General features: G+C 36.9%; 1 protein-coding gene across 2 annotated transcripts in view; it reads left to right on the forward strand.

The window, feature by feature from the left end:
- Positions 1 to 6,832, forward strand: part of LYRM7 (LYR motif containing 7) — a 31,113-nt gene extending 24,281 nt beyond the window's left edge. For both annotated transcript variants that reach the window (XM_053566119.1, XM_053566120.1), the window contains exon 5: positions 896 to 6,832. In XM_053566119.1, coding sequence (XP_053422094.1) covers positions 896 to 966 — 71 coding nt within the window. In that variant the 3' untranslated portion in view covers positions 967 to 6,832. The remainder of the gene's footprint in view (positions 1 to 895) is intronic.
- The last annotated feature ends 15,559 nt before the right edge of the window (positions 6,833 to 22,391 follow it).

The following is a 22,391-nucleotide window of genomic DNA, read 5'->3' on the forward strand; positions in this document are numbered from 1 at the left end:
CACCTTTGTTAAAGATTAGTCCACTAGAGACGTGTGGATTTATTTCTGGGTTCTCTATTCTGTTCCATTGGTGTATGTAACTGTTTTTATACCAGTAGAATGCTGTTTTGGTTACCTCAAAAAACTTTAACTTGACTCCAGCAGTTGTCTTCCCAGGGACTTAACAGTTTTTTGTTGCTGTTTAATGATGTTTCTCAAGGGAAGCACTGCTGGCATTTTGGACAAGACAGTTCTTCACTGTGCCAGACTGTCCCACACATTGCAGGAGGCTTGGCATCCCTGCTCCTGCACCCACCAAATTCCAGTAGCATTCATCATTTGGCATGACAACGTAAAACATCTTTGGTTAAGAACTATTGTTCCATAAAGTTTGGAATCTTTAAATTAGGAAAGTAGTCTTGTTTTTTCTATAGTAGACTTATGTATAAACAAATTTTCCCATTGTTTTAATTATCAGTAATTGGTAATTAGATGGCCAATAGTGTAAGTTTTAGATGAATTTTATTCAGTTATCTAATTTATTATATTTAATAAATAAATGGTAAAGAGTTAATTGATATATAAAAACATATATTGATATATCACATTGATATATTGATATATCACATTCAATATATTTACATATATAGATATATATCTATATTAATATAGATATATATAATATTTCTGTAGCTATCAATATATGTTTTTATATAATTTGAAATGAGAATCCTGCTGTTTTCATTTAGAATCAAAGACTCCACCTTAGATGTCAACTGAAATAAAATATCCCTGGGAGATTTACCTTAAAATTAGATATTTTACTATTATAAATTTTAGAGGGAAAATGAGTATACTTTCATTTAACTCTAATTTTAATGATGTTAATTATTTTCTGTTTTTGTTTTTCTTTCAGAATTGGTCCCTCGGAAAGACCTTCTTCTAGAAAACATGCCATATTGTGATGTACCAACTCAGAAGCAGTGAATTTTCTAGAATAAAATAAGTCTTTGTACTTTTTAATTTTAAAACACTTAACTCTGGCAAAAAGTCCTGAAAATGCAGACATTTTTCTCTGATCTGGCATATTGAACATGAATGAATTAAACAATAGCTTCATATTTAAATTTCATGTTAAAAAGACATTGCTGAGAAGTAAAGAACATAGTTGAGTATTTCTAAAGGAAATTAGATGAGAAGACTTTCCATTTCATTGAAAATCAAACTTCATAAAGCAAAATAATTAGAGAAATACATTCACTTCTTTTTGACCTTCATGAGTATTTGGTCTTACAATGACTATGTGAGAATGTAGTGTTTTGACAAGTTGGTGAGATTTTCTCTCATGTGAAATCCAATTATTAGATTTGAATTATTAGATTAAATTTATATTTAGTCCCCAAAACATTCTACTAATCAAAAAAAATCACAGTATGTGCCAGTTTGCCACTGAAGGTGGCCTTTTTTTTCTAAAGCACTGGAATTATTTCTGTAGCTAACAAATAATTATACAGTTTCTTTTTTAGAGGTAGAGAGTATCTCTGTGTTCTCCTAAAGACATTTTTTATCAGTCTTATGAAAATAGATTAATTAAATATCAAAATCAAGGCCAGGCATGATGGCTCACATCTGTAATCCTAGCACTCTGGGAGGCGGAGGCAGGTAGATCACCTGAGGTCAGAAGTTCGAGACCAGCCTGAGCAAGAGAAAGACCCCATCTCTACTGAAAAATAGAAAAACTAGCCAGGAGTTGTGGTAGGCATCTGTAATCCCAGCTACTAGGGAGGCAAGAGGATTGCTCAAACCCAGGAGTTTGAGGTTGCTATGAGCTATGATGACACCATGGCACTCTACCCATGGCTACCAAAAAAAATCAAAATCACCTAAGATCACTGTGGAATAAAGAAATCCTAATGTTTTTAGGAAATAATGGCTCTTGATCAAAGTATATAATATGATCTTAGTAGAATTAGCTGTATTTTAAGACAAATTAGATTTTTTTTTTTTTTTTGAGACAGAATCTCACTTTGTCACCCTCAGTAGAGTGCTCTGGCGTCATAGCTCACAGCAACTTCAAACTCTTGGGCTCAAGTGATTCTCTTGCCTCAGCCTCCCAAGTAGCTGGAACTACAGGCGCCTGAGACAATGCTTGGCTATTTTTAGAGAGGCCTTGCTTTTGCTCAGAGTGGTAGTGAACCCATGAGTTCAGGCAATCCACCCGCCTTGGCCTCCCAGAGTGCTAGATTTACAGGTGTGAACTACCACACCAAGTTAAATTTTATTGTGAAAATGTAATAGATGACTTCATTCTCTTTGTTTTAATCAATGAAATTTAAGTGGCTTCTGTTTTTCCATATCTCGTTCCTGATGAGATGGACAGTATCACAAAAGGACTTGACATTCTTCCATCTAACACTAAGAACTATAAAATCATATTTAATATTCTTCTTACTCCTTTTCTGTTGTTAAAACATTGGTATATCCTTGCTGGGTATAATATATCATGTTTGAAAATACTTTAACTTTAGAAGATCAAAAACTAAAAAAAAACTAAAAAAAAAAAAAAAAAGAAGAAGATCAAAAACGTTATCAGAATTATTGCACCGTTAACTACAGACTACCCTTCATGCCTCCCGACACTTGAGGAGCTCAGTTAAAGTTCTGTGTAATAACAAAGGTACATATCAAAAGATTCACTACATAATTTTTTATCTCCTATGTATATTTATTACTATGTATATAGAAATTATACCTAGAGAAAAATAAAAGTTGTTTCAAATTTGAAATTTGCCCTTATAAGAGAAGGCTGAAAATCTTTACAGAACAATTGCTATATAAATATACTGGCCTGCTATTTCAAAGTCTATATTACGTATTTTGAGAAAAGTTGGCTGATATTATTTAAATTTAATGTATATTCTATATTGTTTAATGATATAAACATTGTTTAGAAGTTCACACATTTTTTTTTCTTTAACCTGAATTCCCTGGTTCCATTCTTACTTTAGTTTAAATATTTCATCAGATTTCTTCTTCTTTTTTTTTTTTTTCTGAGACAAAGACTTACTCTGTTGCCTGAGGCTAGAGTGTTGTGGCATCTTAGTTCACAGCATCCTTAAACTCTTGGGCTCAAGCTTCTTGCTTCAGCCTCCTGAATAGCTGGGACTCCAGGCTCCAGCCACAACACCCAGGTAGTTTTTCTACTTTTAGTGGAGACAGGGACTAGCTCTTGCTCAGGCTTGTCTCAAACTCCTGAGCTCAAGCAATCCACCTGCCTCAGCCTCTCAGAGTTCTAGGATTACAGGTGTGAGCCACCGTGCCTGACCATCAGATTTCTTTTTTATAAACTAGTCATCATTAGTAGCAATAGAGATTAATAATTCAAATTTATTTTATTAAAGATAGTGCCTTATTGAAATATATGTAGACACAGGCAAATAAATATTATACTTTCATGCCATAAGATAATTCAGTAAAGTTATTGTAACATATATAAACATACCAATAGCAGGCTTGACTGTCTCAAAATTATGAAATATTGGCATTCTATCCTAATACACATGTAGCATGTGTTTATATTTCAAATGGATTTTAACTGGCTATTTAATAGTTTCATTAAATAGCTTAAAGTAATTCATGAATTCTTTCCCTATGAAAAAACAAAGAATGAGAGTCACTCTTCTAGAAATTAAACTACTACACCTGAATAGAGTTTTATCTCATAAACCATTTATAAAAACTGAGATCGGTGATTTTCTAGGTACCTAACTTCTTTTGTACAATGCTAACATTTAATTAAATCATTTTATTTTATTTTATTTTATTTTTTTAGAAATGAGATCTCACTGTGTTGCCCATGCTGGAGAGCAGTGGCTATTCACAGGAATAGTCATAATGCACTGGGGCCTGGAACTGGCAGGCTCTAGAGTTCTGCCTGCCTCAGCCTCCCGAGTAGCTAAAGGCATGCGCCACTGCATCCAGCTTTAATTAATTAAATCATTTGAATTAGTTGTTGTTTTGAAGGCTTCCCATATTCCTAAAGGGAGTTGCTTGGTTTTTAAAAAGCTTCCCATATTCCTACAGGGAGTTGCCCAAATCTAACATTTTGGTTTGACTATTGCAATCTGATGAAAGTGAGGTGTACAAATTCTAATTGCTGATACCCAGGTTCAGAGGGCCAGCAGGACTTTATAACAGTCTTTTGACAGACATTAGGAATGGTATATGGCAGGCGACTCACATTTGGGAAGCATATATAGGGAAGAATCCTTCCCTGAAGATTTGAAACTGGAAGAATATGGTAGATAGTTTATATAACATCTAATTCAAAACATTACAATTGCGATTTGCATCAAATTGTGTTTAAGTTGGTTCTTATTTTGCCTGTAGTTGCATCTTTCAACATGAGTACAGTATCCAAAAAGCACATGATATAAGTGGAATTGTTATACTCAGAGACAAAGCAGAAAATGTAACTGTAAACACAAAGGCATAGGTCAACAAACCCTGTCCTGGCCAAACTGCAACAACAACAAAAAAATAGCCGGGTGTTGTGGTGGGCGCCTATAGTCCCAGCTAGTGGGAGGCTGAGGCAAGAGACTTGCTTAAGCCCAAGAGCTGGAGGTTGCTGTGAGCTGTGATGTTACAGCACTCTATGGAAGGCAATGGAGTGTAATTCTGTCTTTAAAAAAAAAAAATTCTAATTCTTTTTTTTGCAGTTTTTGGCTGGAGCTGGGTTTGAACCTGCCACCTCTGGCATATGGGGCTGGTTCCCTACTCCTTTGAGTCACAGGCACCACCTGAAAATTCTAATTCTTCAGATGAGTTTTCTCAAGCAAAAGTGGATAGATGCAAAATTAATATAGCTGTATTATATATCAGCTGTAACCAGTCCAGGTTGAAAGGGAAAAAAGATCCTGATTATAATAGCAAACTAAGATACTTTTAACAAAAGTAAGATAGATACTTTTTACAAAAACCATAACACTTAAAAATGAGAGGTATATTACGTACCTAAAAGAAACAATTGAAAATTCTAGAGATGACTGTTATTCAAAAATTAATCTGTTGAAATCCCCATAGATGGATAGATATGTCTACTCTATCCTGAAGAAGCTACTATAAAAGTTCAGAGAAAATTATTTGCCACCTGTGTTATAATTAAAATATTAGGTGCTCCTATGAATCAGCAAAATACAACTTTGGAAAAATGGGCAAATGATATAAGAAGTTCACAAAAGAAGAAATACTAAGTCTCTCTCATGAGCAGATAAATGTAAATTTAAATGAAACATTTTTCGTAATTGCCAAGACATGGAAACAGCCCAACTGCCCATCGACCCATGAATGAATTAAATTGTGGTATATGTACACCATGGAATACTATGCAGCCGTAAGAAAAGATGGAGACTTTACATCTTTTATGTTTACCTGGATGAAGCTGGAACATATTCTTCTCAGTAAAGTATCTCAAGAATGAAAAAAAGGTATCCAATGTACTCAATACTACCATGAAATCAACATATAATCACCTACACATTCATACAAATGGTAAAACATAACTATAGTCCAGAAAGTGGAAGGGAAGAAGAGAGAGAGGGGAGAGGAGGTGGAAGGAGGGAGGGTATTTGGGGGGGGAACCTCACCTAATGTGCATGATGCAATGGTACCTTTCAAAACTATTAAGCGTATAATTGTGATGGATGTGTTAATAAGTTCAATGTAAACATTTCACATTGTATATCAAATCAGTACACTGAACCCCATAAATGCATCAGTGTACACAGTTGTGACTTAATAAAAACAAAAAGAAAATAAAAAGGAAACATTTTTGTTCATCAAATTATAACAAGTTAAAGAAACATATCCAATATATATAAGGGTAGGAGGAAGTGACCGTCTCAGATTTTTTTTTTTTTTTTTTTTTGCAGTTTTTGGCCAGGGCTGGGTTTGAACCCACCACCTCCAGCATATGGGGCCGGCACCCTACCCCTTTGAGCCACAGGTGCCACCCTCTTCAGATATTTTTTAAAAGTCTCTATATTGTCCAGGCTGGACTCAAGTTCCTGGGTTCAAATGATCCTCCTCAGCACCCTAAGTAGCTGGAATTACAGGTATGTACCACCACACCCTACCACAGGGCCTTTTTGAAAGCCAAAAAATGTTAACGTTATCAAACTTTTTTTTTGGTAGAGACAGAGTCTCACTTTGTCACCTTCAGTAGAGTGCCATGGCGTCACACTGCTCACAGCAACCTCCAACTCCTGGGCTTAGGCGTTTCTCTTGCCTCAGCCTCCCAAGTAGCTGGGACTACAGGCGCCCGCCACAATGCCCGGCTATTTTTTGTTGCAGTTCAGCCAGGGCCGGGTTTGAACCCTCCACCCTTGGTATATGGGGCCAGCGCCCTACTCACTGAGCCACAGGCGCCACCCAACATTATCAAACTTTTAAATATACATACTATTCAGTGTATTTTTCAAGTGCTCACAAGGGAACTAGAAAATGTGTACTAAGGTATATGTACAGAAATTTCTGGAACATTGTAATTTAAAAAAATGTAAAACAGGCCAGGCAGTAATCCTAGCACTCGGACAGGCCAAGGTGGGAGGATTGCTTGAGGCCAGGAATTCCACACCAGCCTAAGCAAGACCCTCAACACTACAAAAAATAGGGAAATTAGGCATTAGTAGGTTCCTGCAGTCCCAGCTACTCAGGAGTCTGAGACAGGAGGATCACTAGTGTCCAGGAGTTTGAGATTGCAGTGAGCTATGACGACGCCACTGCACTCTAGACTTGGCAACAATCTCAAAAAAAAAAAAAAAAAAACCCAAACTAAAACCAATTAAGTTTCCAAATGTAGGGGTACAATTAAAATGGAACTGGGGTGGCGCCTGTGGCTCAAGGAGTAGGGCGCCAGTCCCATATGCCGGAGGTGGCGGGTTCAAACCCAGCCCCGGCCAAAAACCCAAAAAAATAAAAAATAAAAAATAAAAAAAATAAAATGGAACTCATCCATACTCTGGAATATTACACAGGAGTTGAAAAGAAAGAGGATATATATATAACACACATGCTAGATATTCCTAATCCAGAAATGCAAATGCTCCAAAATCCAAAACTTTGAGCATCAACATGACACTCAAAAGAAATGGTCATTGGAGGATTTTGGATTATCAGATTTGGGGTGCTCAACTGGTAAGTGTAGACAGGTAGTTCTGAGTTACAAACATCTGACTTATATACAACTGGCACAAATGGAGACTATTACAGAACAGGTAGTAGGTAAACGAAGCTGTTCCAACTTACATACAAATTCAACTTAAGAACAAACCTACAGAACCTATCTCATTCATAACCTGTAATGCAGTTATGCCAAAATTTAAAAAAATTGAAACATTTTCAGTCACAAGCCTTTTTTTGTTTGTTTTTTTTTTTTTTGGCCGGGGCTGGGTTTGAACCCGTCACCTCCAGCATATGGGACCGGTGCCCTACTCCTTGAGCCACAGGCGCCGCCCTCACAAGCCTTTTGAATAGGAGATATTCAGCCTGTGTGTGTGTGCATGTATAAAATCAAGTGAAAAAAAGCAAGTGATAGACTATATATTTGTTAATGTATTCATTTATGTACAAAATAACTTTTTGCACATGTGTATATATGTACAAATGCACAGAAATGATACATGCTAAATGTCAATAGATAATTAAGGAGGAAAGTGAGATTTGAAGAAGGAAGTAGATTTGTTTTCTGCTTACTCCTGCATGTTTAAATACTATTTACCTGTGGCCCAAAGGAGTAGGGTGCTGGCACCATATACCAGAGGTGGTAGGTTCAAGCCCGGCCCCAGCCAAAAACTGCAAAAAAAAAAAAAAGAAGAAGAAGAAATAAATACTATTTCCAGTGAGTATACCGACGTGGTTTTTAAAAAACAAGATACTAGTGATTATTAATTCAAAATTATTAACTATTTCACATATAGCAAATAATAAGACACTCATGAACCCAATTCCCACATTTGACAGATGTTATATTTAGTTGTATTTAAGTCAGTTTTTTGGCTGGAGCCGGGTTTAACCTGCCACCTCTGGTATATGGGGCCAGCGCCCTAAGTCATAAAATCTTTTAAAGCTAAAGTCCCACCTCCGTTCTCCTCTCTCTCTAGGAATAATGACTGTAATTTTATCATTTGTGAATGTCCTTCCCATACTTGTTTTTATACTTTTACCAAACATGTATATATTCAAAGAACAATATGTAGCATTGTTTTGTAGTTTTAAAATGTAAATGAATGGAGTTAGGTTCCGTGTAGTCTGCAACTTGATTTTTGTCATACATTAGATTCTGGAGATTAATCTGTATTGTAGCATGAACAGCTAGGTCTTTCACTTTTATGTTTTATCCCATTGTAAGACTAAACTGGCTTGTTTATCCATGTCTCTATTGATGAATATAGCATTGTTTCCAGGTTTTATATTGCAAATCAATTTTCAAAAAACCCTAGCACATGCATTCTTACACTCATGCAAAAGGTTATCTGAATATATACCAAGAAGCAGAATGGTTGAGTCATAGGATAGGAACATACCAAATTTTCAGAAATTTTTTAATAGCCCTTTAACGTTGATATACCAGTTTACACTTCGATATTGTGCAAGAGGTTTAATTTCTCATCCCACTGTTATTGTTATATATGATCTTTCCCATTGTCAAACTAATATGTATAAAATGACACAGTGTTTTAATTTGGATTTCCTGAGTACTGCTGAGGCAGATCATCTCATGTGTTTTGGCCATTATTGTCTTCCATTATGAGTGTGTATTCATGTCTTTTGTCCTCTTTTCTCTTTTATCTAACTTTTTTAACAATCCTTTATATATTTCTGAATACTAATCCTTTGTTGGTTATCTTCGTCCAATATGTGACTTGTCTTTCAACTCTATGATAAATTTGACTGAACTCAGGGATCCCCATATAGCTGATAAACATGTGGTTGTTTCTGGAAGAGAGTTGCATTTCACTTCATTGACTGAGTAAAGAGTGTTATGCTCTCCAATGTGGGTGGACATCATGAAATCTGTTAAAGTCCAGACTAGAACCAAAAGGCTGAGGAAGGGCAAATTCTCTCTCTTGCTTGAGCTAAGACATTCATCTCCTCCTGACATTACTCTCCCGGTTCTCAGGTTTTCAGGCACAGACCAGGACTTACGTCATTGGCCCCCAATTCTCATGCCTTTACACCTCCAGCTTTCCTCATTCTCCAACTTGCAGATAGATGGAAGATTGTGATATTTATTGGCTTGTGTAACTGCATGATCCAATTTCTATAGTAGATCCCTATCAGTCAATAGGTAAGTACAACTATAAATATATCTTATTGATCCTCTTTCTCTGGAGAACCTTGACTAACACAATGTTGCAAACAGAGTAGGTTTATGAAAAAAGATCAGTTTAGTTTTGGACATGTATTGACTGAAATGCCTATTAAAATATCCAAATGGAGATATTAAAGAACGTTGGATTTAACACCTGCAGTTTAGTAAATGATCTGAACTGGGGATATAAATTTAAGAGTCATTAGCTTAGCGCAGATAAGTGCTTAGGCACCAGGTTCATGCCTATAATCCCAACACTTTGGGAGGCTGAGGCAAAGGGATTGCTTGAGACATGAAGTTTGAGACCAGCCTAAGCAACAAACAAAATTGTTTTAATTGCCTGGGCATGGTGGTGTGTGACTATAATCCCAGGTACTCAGGAAGGTGAGCCCTTGAGCCCAGCAGTTTGAGGCTGCAGGTAGCTATGATTGGGCCACTGCACTCCAGCCTGGATGGCAGAGTGAGACACTGTCTCTAAAAAATAATAATAATTTTAAGTACTTAAAATGATGACATTGGATGATATTACCAAGAAACTGAATGTAAATAGAAAAGTAAAACATCAAGCAAAGATTGGGTCCTGCGGTCCTGTGGTGTTAACAGGTTAACGAAATAGGGGATAACAAGCAACAGAGTTCCCTGTAAAGTAGCATGAGAACAAGGAGAGTATAGAGCAAAATTTAGAAAACTATGGCTCACAGGGACCAAACCTGACCTTCTGCCTTTTTCTACAAATTTTTGCTGCAACACTGCCACATGTTATGTATTCTCGGTGGCTGAGTTCATACTACAGTCAGTACAAGGGCATAGTCGAGTAATTGCAGCAGAGACTGCATGGTCCACGAAGGCTAAAGTTTGATCTGGCCCTTATGAAAAAAAGTTTGCTGATCCCTAGAGTAGAGTCCTAGAAGCCAAGTTTCACTGAAGACAGAATGAAACTCTTTGCTGAATGCTACTGTCAGGTCAAGAAAGATTTAGACTACAAACTACTAGTGGACTTAGCAACATGGAGGTGACTTTGATGACTCTGGCAAGAGAGTTTTAGTGAAATAATTGGAGAAACAGTTTGTTTTATGTTGCTTCTCCCCAAATTTCTCTCTAAATTAATTGCAAATGCAATTAAAAAAATTTTTTAGAAACTGGAAAAACTGACTCAAAACTTATGAGGAATAACAAAGGTCCATAAATAGCTAAATCAGTCATGACAAAGAGAATTAAAATTAGATAACCATATGCAAAAAAGAGAACTTTGATCCATATTCACACCATGCACAAAAATTAACTCAAAATCAATCATAGACCTAAATGTAAAACCTAAAACTACAAGACTACTTGAAGTAAACAGGAGAAAATCTTGTGACCTTGGTTAGGCAAAGATTTCTTAGATAGTAATACCCAAAGCACAATACATAAAAGAAAAAATACATAGCTAGACTTTATCAAAATTTAAAACTGTTTGCTCTGCAACAGTTTTTATTAAAAAGAATGAAAAGGCAACCCACAAACGGAGAAAATATTTACAAATTGTGCATCTAATAACTTTTACCTGGAATATATAAAGAACTTTCTTTCAATAAAAAGAAAATGAACCACCCAATTTTAGCAAATAAATATTTAAACAGTCACTTCACAGAAAAGATATACAAATGGGAAATAAGCATATGAAAATTTCAACATCATTAAAGTTCATTTTTAAAAAATCACAATGAGAGGGGGCGGTGCCTGTGGCTCAGTGAGTAGGGCACCGGCCCCATATGCCGAGGGTGGCGGGTTCAAACCCAGCCCCGGCCAAACTGCAACAAAAAAATAGCCGGGTGCTGTGGCGGGCGCCTGTAGTCCCAGCTACCCGGGAGGCTGAGGCAAGAGAATCGCTTAAGCCCAGGAGCTGGAGGTTGCTGTGAGCTGTGTGATGCCACGGCACTCTACCAAGGGCCATAAAGTGAGACTCTGTCTCTACCAAAAAAAATAAATAAATAAAATCACAATGAGATACTACTACATCCCTGTTAGAATGGCCAAAATTAAAATGATTGACCATTCCGTGAGACTATGAAGAAAATGAAATTTCACATATTGCTGGTGGAAATGTAAAACAGCAGAACAACTTTGGAAAACTGTTCAGTTTCTTTAAAGTTAAACATATACCTCACACATAATCCAAAATTTCCACTGCAAGGTATGTGGTACTTACCTAACAAAAATGAAAGTATCAGCTCAGCTTGGCACACAGAGCACAGTGGTTACGGCGCCAGCCACACACACCAAGGCTGGCGGGTTCAAACCCAGCCTGGGCCAGCTAAACAACAATGACAACTGCAACAAAAAAATAGCCAGGCGTTGTGGCAGGCGCCTGTAGTCCCAGCTACTTGGGAGGCTGAGGCAAGAGAATCACTTAAGCCCAAGAATTTGAGGTTGCTGTGAGCTATGATGATGCCACTACACTCTACCAAGGGTGACATAGTGAGACTCTGTCTCAAAAAAAAAAGGAAGTATCTATCCACACAAAGACTCTACTATACTATGTTTGTATTTGCCCCAAACCGGAAACAACCAAATGCCCATCAACAGATGAATGGATAAACACATTCTAGTATGTCCATATCATGAAATACTTCTTAGGAATAAAAAGAAATAGCAGTAACTACATGGACGAATCTCAAGATACTTAACCCTGAGTGAAAAAAGGACCAAAAAAATATGTATTGTATCATTCCATTTATATATAATTTTAGAAATTTCAAACTAGTTCCCAGCAACAGAAAGCAGATCCGTGGTTGCCAACGGATGAGGGCAGGGGGACAAGTGTGAGGGAGGGTTAAAAATGGGTATGAGGACATTTTGGGAAGTGATAGAGGCAATTTCTTTCAATATATTTGTCAATCCCCTCACATGTATTTCCACTTTGCTTCTAACCATTCCACTTTCATTAGTCATTAACTTTTACTTTACATTAAATCCTATTATTAAAATAAAATTACACAAGTACCCTCTCCTTTGTTCACCATTGTTTCTTGAATCCTTTCTCCTGAGTTCAGTTTCCTTCTTCTTGAAGTGCATTTTGAACAGTTCTTTCAACGAGTATGTGTCTCTGAAAATATTAATTTTCACTCTTAAATAATTTAGCTTGGTATAGTATTCTATATAGGCCTTATTTTCTTTTAGCATTTCACAGATACTGCTGGGTTTTCTCTTAATGTCTTATTTTACTGCTGAGAAGTCTATTATCTCTTTGTAATTCCTTTTGGCTAATCTGTCCTTTCTTTATGATTGCTTTTAAGATTTTTTTTTCCTTTGGCATTCTAGGTAGAAATTTTATTTGTATTTATCCTACTCAACTCTTTTGGTGTACTTCATCTTTCTGAGAATTCATGTTGTGTATCAATTCTAGAAATTTCTTAATCTATTTTCAACATTGCCTCACAAACATTCCATTCTTTCCTACTATAGCTCCTGTTAGGCATATTTCATTGTGCTTTCTTCTGGTTATTTTGCTAAATTTCACTACCTTCTTCAGTATAATCTTTTATTTATCCACCCATGTATCTCTTTTAATTTCAGTGAATTTATTTTTAATTTCTAGTCATTATATTTGGTTTTTATATCAAATACATTGTCTGTTTCTTACAATGATTTGTTCTTAATTTTGGTTCTTTATGTTTTTCATCCTTTAAAGGTTTTGATTTTATAATCTTTTTCAGAATGTCCTATCTTATCAAGTGCCAGATTATTCATACTCCTCTTGTTCATGATACATTCTTTTGTCATGTGTTTTGTCATGTTTGACTGTGTGTACATCTTGAATGGCGATTGTTAATTCTGCGAGAATCCCATGTGGGCTTGTGGATTGTGGGAATGTCCCCGGCTCTGAAGAGATGTTGTGCATGCCTTTCCCAGGCAGCCCAAGTGTACCTTGGAGATTCCCAAACCACTCAAGTAATGTAAAATTGATTCCAAATTACCACATGGTACAGCAATTTTTCTCCCTACTCAGAGTTCCTAAAAAAAACTTGCTCTCTCCTTGGACTTTGGGTACAGTTTTTCAGCCCCTTTCACGGTACTCACAATTCTTTGGAGGGTCCTAGCTTTATGCAAAGAGCTCTGTTCTATCCCCTGCTATACTCAAGTCCAGAGAGCCATCTCCTGTTGATATGTGTAGCAATTAGGGTTTATTTCCAAGTCCTCCAACAACCTCAAGGACCACATCAGTGTCGCCTTACAATTACTCAACGGCTGTGGTTTTCAGATCGCTTTTCTTCCGAAAAGAGAAGGGGATTTCCTTGTCTGTGAGGTCAGCCATGTAGTATGTGCCAGAATGCAAAAAAAAAAAGCGGAAAGGACAATGGGCTCATGTTAAAAGGACACAGATGTCAGATTGAAGGGACTCATGCTAGTCAAATTTGGGACAACTTACACATTAAAAATAATAATGACCATAACAGACTAACCCATTGCATACAAATTAGAATAATTCATGAGTTCATTAATACTCAAAGGAGACAAGGGGGAAAAGCACCCCCCACACACACTTTTAACTTTTCTCTAGCTTTGAAGTTTTTCAAGATAAAATATTAGAGGTAATTAAAGTTGAATTTCTTAACAGTATTTTACTGTGGGAAGGACTGCTTCTACATTAGCTTAGTCCACATGTTGCTAAACTCAGAATTCTAGATGCTGCTTATTTTAGAAGAAGTGGCTTCTTGGCCATCCATTGTTAATATCACTAGCCTTCTGAGGATAAGAAATTTTATTTAAAAAAAAAAAAAGAAGAAGAAATCTTAGTCAATGAAACATGATTTGGGCTTTAAGGGCTTATTTTTTCCGCTGTAATCTGTTTCCTTATTTTAACTGAACACAATCTCTCCATTTATTCAACCAACATTAACTGAGATTGTCCAGGGTCAATCTCAAAGATAGATGCTGGGCACTCAAAGACAAGACAATCTAGGGAGGAAGACCAGCAAGGAGGTGGACGGTGGTAATTAATGCTAAACAGGAATTAAGTACAGAGTTTTCAAAATATAAAAATAATTTATTAGACTTTTAAAATATATAACAAATATACAATATGATATGTTCTTAGTCTCTTAAAGAAATAAGCAGATATGAAATAACTCACACCTAATATCACTTTAAATATAAGTTGGAGCTGGATGCAGAGGGATGCACCTATGGTCCCAACTACTTGGGAGCAGAGGCCAGAGGCTCTCTTGAGCTCAAGTGTTCAAAGCTTTCGTGCACTATGATTATTTCTAAGATTAGCCACTGTACTCCAGCCTGGACAATATAGCAAGACTTTGTCTCTAAAAAACTATCTAGCTATCTGTCTTTCTATCTATGTATAAATTGGAATGAGAAAAACAAAATCTTGTTTATAAAGGAAGAGTACTTTGAGGGTTCTTAAGCTTTCTGCCACAAACTTTATGTAGATTTTTTCCATCTCATATCTTTTACACTGGCAACAGAACAGTGAAAACTCTACTGTTGTAGATGGGATTCCCAGGGAAACAGACTCTAATATAGGGATTTTCTTGTAAGAGGTTTAAATTAGGGGATGCTCTCAGGAAGTGAGGGAAGCACAACTGGGTGGAGGGATAGTTGAACTGAGATGCAGCTTCAAAGGGGCCCAAAGCTGAAAGGGCCTTAAGAATTGTTCTGATTTGAGGAAAGGGGACCAGGCACTCCTCTACCTCAGGGAAGAGGCATAACCTTGGTGAGATAATTCCCTCCAGTGGGACAACTCCTAGAAAGAGCCATAAATGTCAATAGCCAACACTACCAGGAGCTAGGAAAATGAAAGCCTGCTTCTGAAAGGGACAAGGTAGGGCACAGATGTCCACTACACCAAATAAGGCCTTTCCATAATTAGCTCAAGTTGCTTGGGCAAAATAAGCTGAGTATTTTTCTTCTGGGCAGTAAGTAGCCCAGGGATAGTTTGTTACTTGTTCAAACCAAAAGAAAGAAGGCAAATTGATTAGAAAAGAGCTAATTCCAAGTTGAGAGTCAAGTTGAGTTTATGCATGGGGTCATTCATTCATTCAGTTAATACCGATCTTGCATCACCTGAAGAAAAGTTCACCACAGAAAGAGAAGAGTTAGTTCCAGTCACAGCTCTGTCACTGAAAATGGGGTCTCTGAGTCAGTCATTTATCATCCCTGGGCTTCTGTTTCTCTTCCTGTATAATGAGGAGTCTGGACTAGGTGATGTATTAGGTAGAATTATTTTAATTGCAAGTAATAGATACCCATTTTAGCTAGCCTTAACAAGACAGAGAGCAAGAAAGAGAAGAAACAGAAAGGAGATACTGTTTTAAAGAATAAATTTGTGTCTCACAGACTCAGGTGTTGGAACTGGGCTTCCAGAACCATGTGGAGTGCTATGGGCAGTCCAGGGGTGCCCTGTACCCTGGCCTCTGCACCTGCCTCATTCTTCATTACAGCTGCAGTCCAGCTCCCTGTGTTTTTCACTTCGCATGAAGGAAACAGCTAACAGCAGTAGCTCCTGAGTTTTCAACTCCTTTATTCAATAGAACAGCCATGTTCAGGCTAAAATCTCTTGATCTCAATCCCAAATTGTCTGAGAACAGTGTTCGTTGACCTTATCAAGATCAAGGTTGCAACCTCTAATTCAAACACCTGTCTGTAAGTAAAGAACTCAATGGAGGAAGACAAGTTTGCAGAAAAGCTCTAGAAATGTTGGGCAACCAAGATGCCCACTATCTGTACAATCCTCTGGTTTGATTAAAGAAATTAACTACCTAAGTAAAATTCAATTAATTTACCACTAATCCTTACATGATGCTTTAAATTGACATTTTCAAATTAATTAGGGTTAATTAAAATACATAAATTGCTAGTGGAAATGTGACAATAACTGAGGGAAGCTGAAACAGAAAACCCTCAGCAAAATGCATTCATAACTTCACTTTTCTTTTTAGATCCATAACAAAACTGTTCAGCTGGTACTAACACATCAAGAAGTACACACGAAAAAAGTATGTTCAGAGGGGAGAAATGCTCAGTATTTAAACCACTTGGTCTACAAATGGTTTTTCCTGGTTCCTCATTGGTTTATGGCTTAGGCCAATTTCTGATACTCCCTTACAATGAAGATCACAGTATATAACCAGGAGTGTAGTTGTCATAAGGATTTGTGAAGAGATTGATACAAAGAGGCCTTTGACAAAGGATGAGGACGCAGTCTCATTTAATTCAGCTACAGGACACGCCTAGTGTACACGCAGAGCAGGGGACATAGGAGTGTTTCCAGTCTTGGACTTCCCTAACCTTCAGGTTCCCACAAAGATGTCAGACTGCCAGTGGAATGACCCAAGTCCATTATCTTCCATCCATAAAGAACTTTACACCACATCAATCTTTCCAAACTACTATGGAGATTCTCACCACATGATGTCCCAGGGATAGTTCACAGGAGACATTGATATTGATTCACTCAACATTACCCTAGATAAATTAGGAAAGAACTTTACATAGCTTAGATCGGATGAATTAATATCAACTCCACTGAATAATCAATCACTTAAGGAGGATCAGGCCAGGGGTTTGCCTGAAGTCTATTCTTATACCAGATTCTCACTGATGCAAGGAAAAGACAAATTGTGTAATTATTTGGCAATTTTGGTGGCAGACCAAATCCAGTCCTCTACCTGGTTTTATAAATAAAGCTCAATTGGAATACGCTCATGCCCATTATTTATGAATTCTCTATGGCTGCTTTCTTGCTACAGAAGCACGGCTGAGAAGTAGTGACAGAGACTTTGTGGCCCACAAAGCCTAAAATATTTACTCTCTGGCTCTTCATATTAAAAAAAAAAAATCTTCCAACCTTTTGTCTAGAAACGAATTAATTTTCTTATACTATCTATGTGGGCAATCTGGAGCATTCCAGATTTACCACATAATCTGTGCAGTTCTTCTTTTAAAGATTTTGTGTTTTCTAAATGTGGCTCTCATATAGCCTTGTCTGAAAAGCATGATTTAGAAAAGATGTTCTTTTTAGCCATGGTGCTGGGTGAATAGGATATCAATATGGAAGAAAGAAATCTTAGACCATATCTCACAATACACTCAAAAATCCATTTAGAAGGGTGTATAGATTTAACATAAACAAGAAAACAATAAAGCTTTTAAAGGAAAATATCTTCATGACTTTGGGCTAGGCCCAAAGAGTTCTTAACTCAGAACACAGAAAAAGCATTAACTACAAAGGCAAAAGCCTGATTAATTCGGCTACATTAAACTTAATAACCTGTATTTGCCAAAACACCATTAAAAAAAGGAATAGGCAAGCTACAGAGTAGAAAAAGGTATTTCTGATATGTGTGTCTGATTTATATCCAGAACATATAGAGAATTCCTACAAATCAACATACAAAGACACCCATTAGGAAAATAAGCCTAAGACTTGAAAAGACATCTCACAAAAGGGGTATCTAATTGGCCAATAAACCCATGAAAATGTGTCCAACTAGTTTAGTCTTCATGGGAATGGAAAATAAAACTGTAACATAGTATCACTGAAGGCCCACTAGAATGACTAAAATTTAAATAACAGATAATGCCTAGGGTTGACAAGGATGGGAAGCAACTGGAACTTTCATATGCTGGTGATGGGAATGCAAAGAGATAACAGCTTTGGATCTACAAGTTGGGCAGTGAGGTATGGAACAATGTTCACCAAAAGACACATATAAAAATGTTCCCAGCAGTACTATTTATATTAGCTCAAACTAGGATCAATTCACATGATCAAAACAGTAGAATAAATAAATTGTGTTACATTCGTGCCATGAGATACTGTACAGCAATGAGAATGAAAATTCAAAAACAGGTGAAACTGAAATATGATATTAGAAATCAGGACAGCGGTTGTCTTGTAGAGATAGAAAAGTAACCAGAAGGGGAGAGTAGGGGTGTCCCCTTCTGTTACGTTGGTAATATTCTGTTTATTTATCTGGGCACTGGGTTAGATATGGGTGTTAAGTTTATGCAAATTTATTGGTGGTATGCTATGACTTTTGCAGTTTGTTGTGTATTTGTTATACTTTAATTATTTTTTAAAGGATAACACCAATTGATACACAGAAGTCAGGTTGGTGGATAACTTTTGAGAAAAGGCAGATAACAATTAGGAAAAGGAACAGTAGGGTTAGCAATGTTCGTATTTTGATCTAAGTGGGGGTTACATAGTGTGTTCATTTGTGAAAATTCAATTGAATTTATATGTTTGTGATTTGTCTATTTTTCTGTATATATGTATGTTATGCTACAATGAAACTTTATTTAAAAAGAAAGTTTGATCACGCATGGTGGCTCACACCTGTAATCTTAGCACTTTGGGAGGCCAAAGAGGAAGCATTGATTGAGGCAACGAGTTCAGTACCAGCCTGAGCAAGAGCAAGAGCCACCTCTACAAAAAATAGAAAACTTAACCAGGTACAGTGGCACACGCTGGTAGTCCCAGCTACTGAGGAGGCTGAGGCAAGAGCATTGTTTGAGCTCAGTAGTTTGAAGTTGCTGTGAGCTATGATAAAGCCCCTGTACTCTAGCTGAGATGACAAGAGACCTTGTCTCAATAAATAAATAAATAAATAAGTTTAAAATTAAAAAATAAAGTGTATTCTGAAGTGATGGGCCTTGCTAAAAAAAAAGTGTAATTTATATAAAATTGTTAGTTTAGTTTTTTTGTTTGTTTGTTTTTTCAGACAGAGTCTCACTTTGTCACTCTGGGTAGAGTGCTATAGCATCATAGCTCACGCAACCTCCAACCTCCTGCAATTGAACAATCTTCTTGCCTCAGCCTCCTGAGAAGCTGGGACTATAGGCTCCTGCCACCACACCCAGCCTAAATTGTTAAATCTTATAATGTTGGCATAGTGAATTCAACATATCACATATATGAAGAAAAAGCATTTTATGTGTTGATAATGATACACCAGCAAGTGGTCAGCCTGCAATCCTGTTCCATTTCAATATTTAAAAATCAACAATAACCATTTAAGTCTGGCACTAGGAAGCTCCCTAAGAGCAGCTTATATATAAGCCTGTATTTGTTGCTTATTCTCAGTGTACCTCGATAACCTCCTCAGAAGAATAAAATTTTGACCCTTTAAAAGAAAAATAAAGTCCAATGCTCTGGCCTTTTTCCAGGAACTGGAGGGCTTTATTATTTCCCTTCGTAATAGGGAACAACTAAAACTAGAAAACACAGTTCAGTGAGGTGAGTCATTAACTCTTGTACTTAGAACTTGGACTTCTATAACATCACTTAGAAAAGCATCACATTGTGGCTCTGATACACAGACAATGCAGGGGAAAAAAGCTGTGGGCTGCCTTAGCAACTGTAATATAGATATCTATAGGAGTAAAGTTTTGACTTTTTTTAGCTGATGATCACTCTAATTCCTCTATAATATATTTTATGTCAATATGGCTGAGTAATGGTTGATCAGGAACTACTTAGAAGCATTGAATTTCTATAAATGTTGTCAGTACATAATGCTCTGGTCATATGCTTATACTTAATTGTGTCATTTGTTTTAAGAATAATCCTGTTTTAAAAATACCTTTGACTTTTTTCTCAGAAAATATTTCTAAGCAAGCAAGTAGCAGGTAACACTTCCATCAGCAGTAGCACGTTTAGCTAAAGTGACATTATGGCACCTTCATGGAATGTTCTATTATAAGATGTAGAACATGAGATAAGATGGCAGAAGATAACACATTACTGGAGACCACAAAGTGAATCAGGGCAGAACTATTACTGGAACTTTGCTCAGGATGAGCCATTTCTCCATGTGCTGTTATGTGAAACGTGCGGATTTCTAGAGGACGGTTCTACCACTGGTGGCTGTGCACTTTTGATGGCAATCTCTAAATCAGACCCACTTGTTTGTGTGTCTGCAAGACTGAAACATCTCCAGACTAAATGCAGACTAAATCCTCTGCTCATCCATTCTGTCTCCAGCCACACTCCTATACGGAAGGCTAGATTAGCTACTGTGCAAAATACAAAAGTGAGAAATGTGTCTCTCTCCTCAGCATTCACATTCTCTAGTGCGAGCACTTTATCAGTGAAAAACAAAAAAAAAAAAAAACAAAAACCAAGCAACTCTGGGACACCCACTCTCTTTTTCCAAAGGATTAAGCTTTCATGCACTCCTTGTACAAGATGGAGAAGCTTCCTGCCTAACAGAATACCCCCTGATTCGTTTGTTTCATTTTTTTCTCCTCTACAAACAATTTCTAAAGAGGAAAACGTTTCTACTTACTTGCAAAACTGAATTCTTCTTTCTCACTTCCCCCTCCATCTGCAGCTTTTTTATTTTTTTAACTCTCCCTTTTCCCTCTTCCCGGCAGCCCTTTTCAAGAGGTGAATTATATAAACTTGATATTTTATATTTCTTTCTCTTTCTCTAGTCGAAAAATTATATTCATTGTTAAGTATTGGTATTAAAAAAAAATGGTGAGATAACGTTGGTATATGTATACCTGAAGTCAGAAATCACTTAAATAACTAATAAATGAAGGATATTCACAGTGAACATTATATTAAGTTATAATTTTAGCATGATTAGACAATTAGCAATGTGAAAAAGATAACACTCCCCAAATCTTTCAAAGGGCTCCAACTCATCATTATATAAAATTCACATAGGCGAGTGACTATTAGAGAAATTGTTTGAATTCATAAGAAAGAGCAGCTAAGTTTTTCAACTTTAATATCTCTGTGATGACAAGAAATAACCACTCAATCAAATTTTGCTGATTTGGGAAGTGATCTCATAATGCAGAGATAAAAGTGATTTTTCATATTCACATACAAAAGTCAGGAGTTCTTAGCAACCTGAAAGTGCTTAAGCCCTGAAATAAAAGTGTTCCATATTGGTTAAATGCATAGGCTTTTGCCTCTAGACTGCAGGGGTCAACTCCCAGCTTCCCTACTAGCTATTTGTACAGGGGAAGGTTACCTAACCTCTCTCTCTTCTCACCTTTAAAGGGAGAATGATAGTCCCTTACCTGAAATTAATTGAGATCTTTGAACTACTTAGAATAGTACCTGGCACACTGTAAGAATGTATTAGCTATTCTTTGCATTACTTGATAGTGACACTGAATCAAACAAACAAAAACTATTGCTAAATGAAACTTAATGGAGGCGATAACCCTCAACCACGCTGCACTTGCGTCTGTCTATCTCTGCTGCACGTACACTACCAGCTGAGCGGGCTACAATCAATGACACACTACCTGCTCCTTACCCAGTTGTTCTACCTCAGCAATGCGGACACAGGGGAGGACAGCAGTGGTGGACAGGGCTCGCTTCACTTCTCAGTACCATTCCCAGTGATCCTTCAGAAACATACACACAATGACAATATCATTTTCCACCTTCATTGGGCTGCTTAACTCTGATCTGTGTTCTCACTGCCACGCTTCCAGCTTAGTCCTAGATTCAAGTCTTCAGCCTTCTCGCCCTGAAAAGCATAATAATCAGTACTGACTGGTTTCTTAGCTAATGGAATTAAATCATTGCCACCTCATCTGTTTTCTTAAAATAGCAGATTATTTCTCTCCTTCTCAGCACCGTTTCTCAGCTAATTTGATTCATTATCACCCTATCCATTTACTTAAAATGGAAAACTGTTTTCTTCCTTTTTTCTTCTTTTTTTCCAGTCCTAAATAGAGCTCAGTTGACTGTAAAACAATTGTTTCTTTCTTTCTTCTAGTCCTCCTGAAATTTTATATAGTCTGAAGCATCTTTAGACCAGAATTGAGTGCAGCTGACCAGGAGAAAGCCCCCTTCTCTGGACCAGCTTGAAACATGACCAAAAACATGCACCAGGTATACTGAACTTCCCTTTTGAGACAGGGCATATTTCTGCAGGAGGATGTCCTGGGAGGCACAGCTGCCACTTTTGAAACCTACTTTCCATTGATCTGACAAACACACTTGCTTTTTTATTTTTTAAAGACTAGTCAAGTGCAGTCGTGAGAAAGGAAAGAGCAGAACAAGGAGTTCGAT

This window comes from Nycticebus coucang, chromosome 17 (genome assembly GCF_027406575.1).
Source record: "Nycticebus coucang isolate mNycCou1 chromosome 17, mNycCou1.pri, whole genome shotgun sequence".
Taxonomy (NCBI): Eukaryota; Metazoa; Chordata; class Mammalia; order Primates; family Lorisidae; genus Nycticebus; species Nycticebus coucang.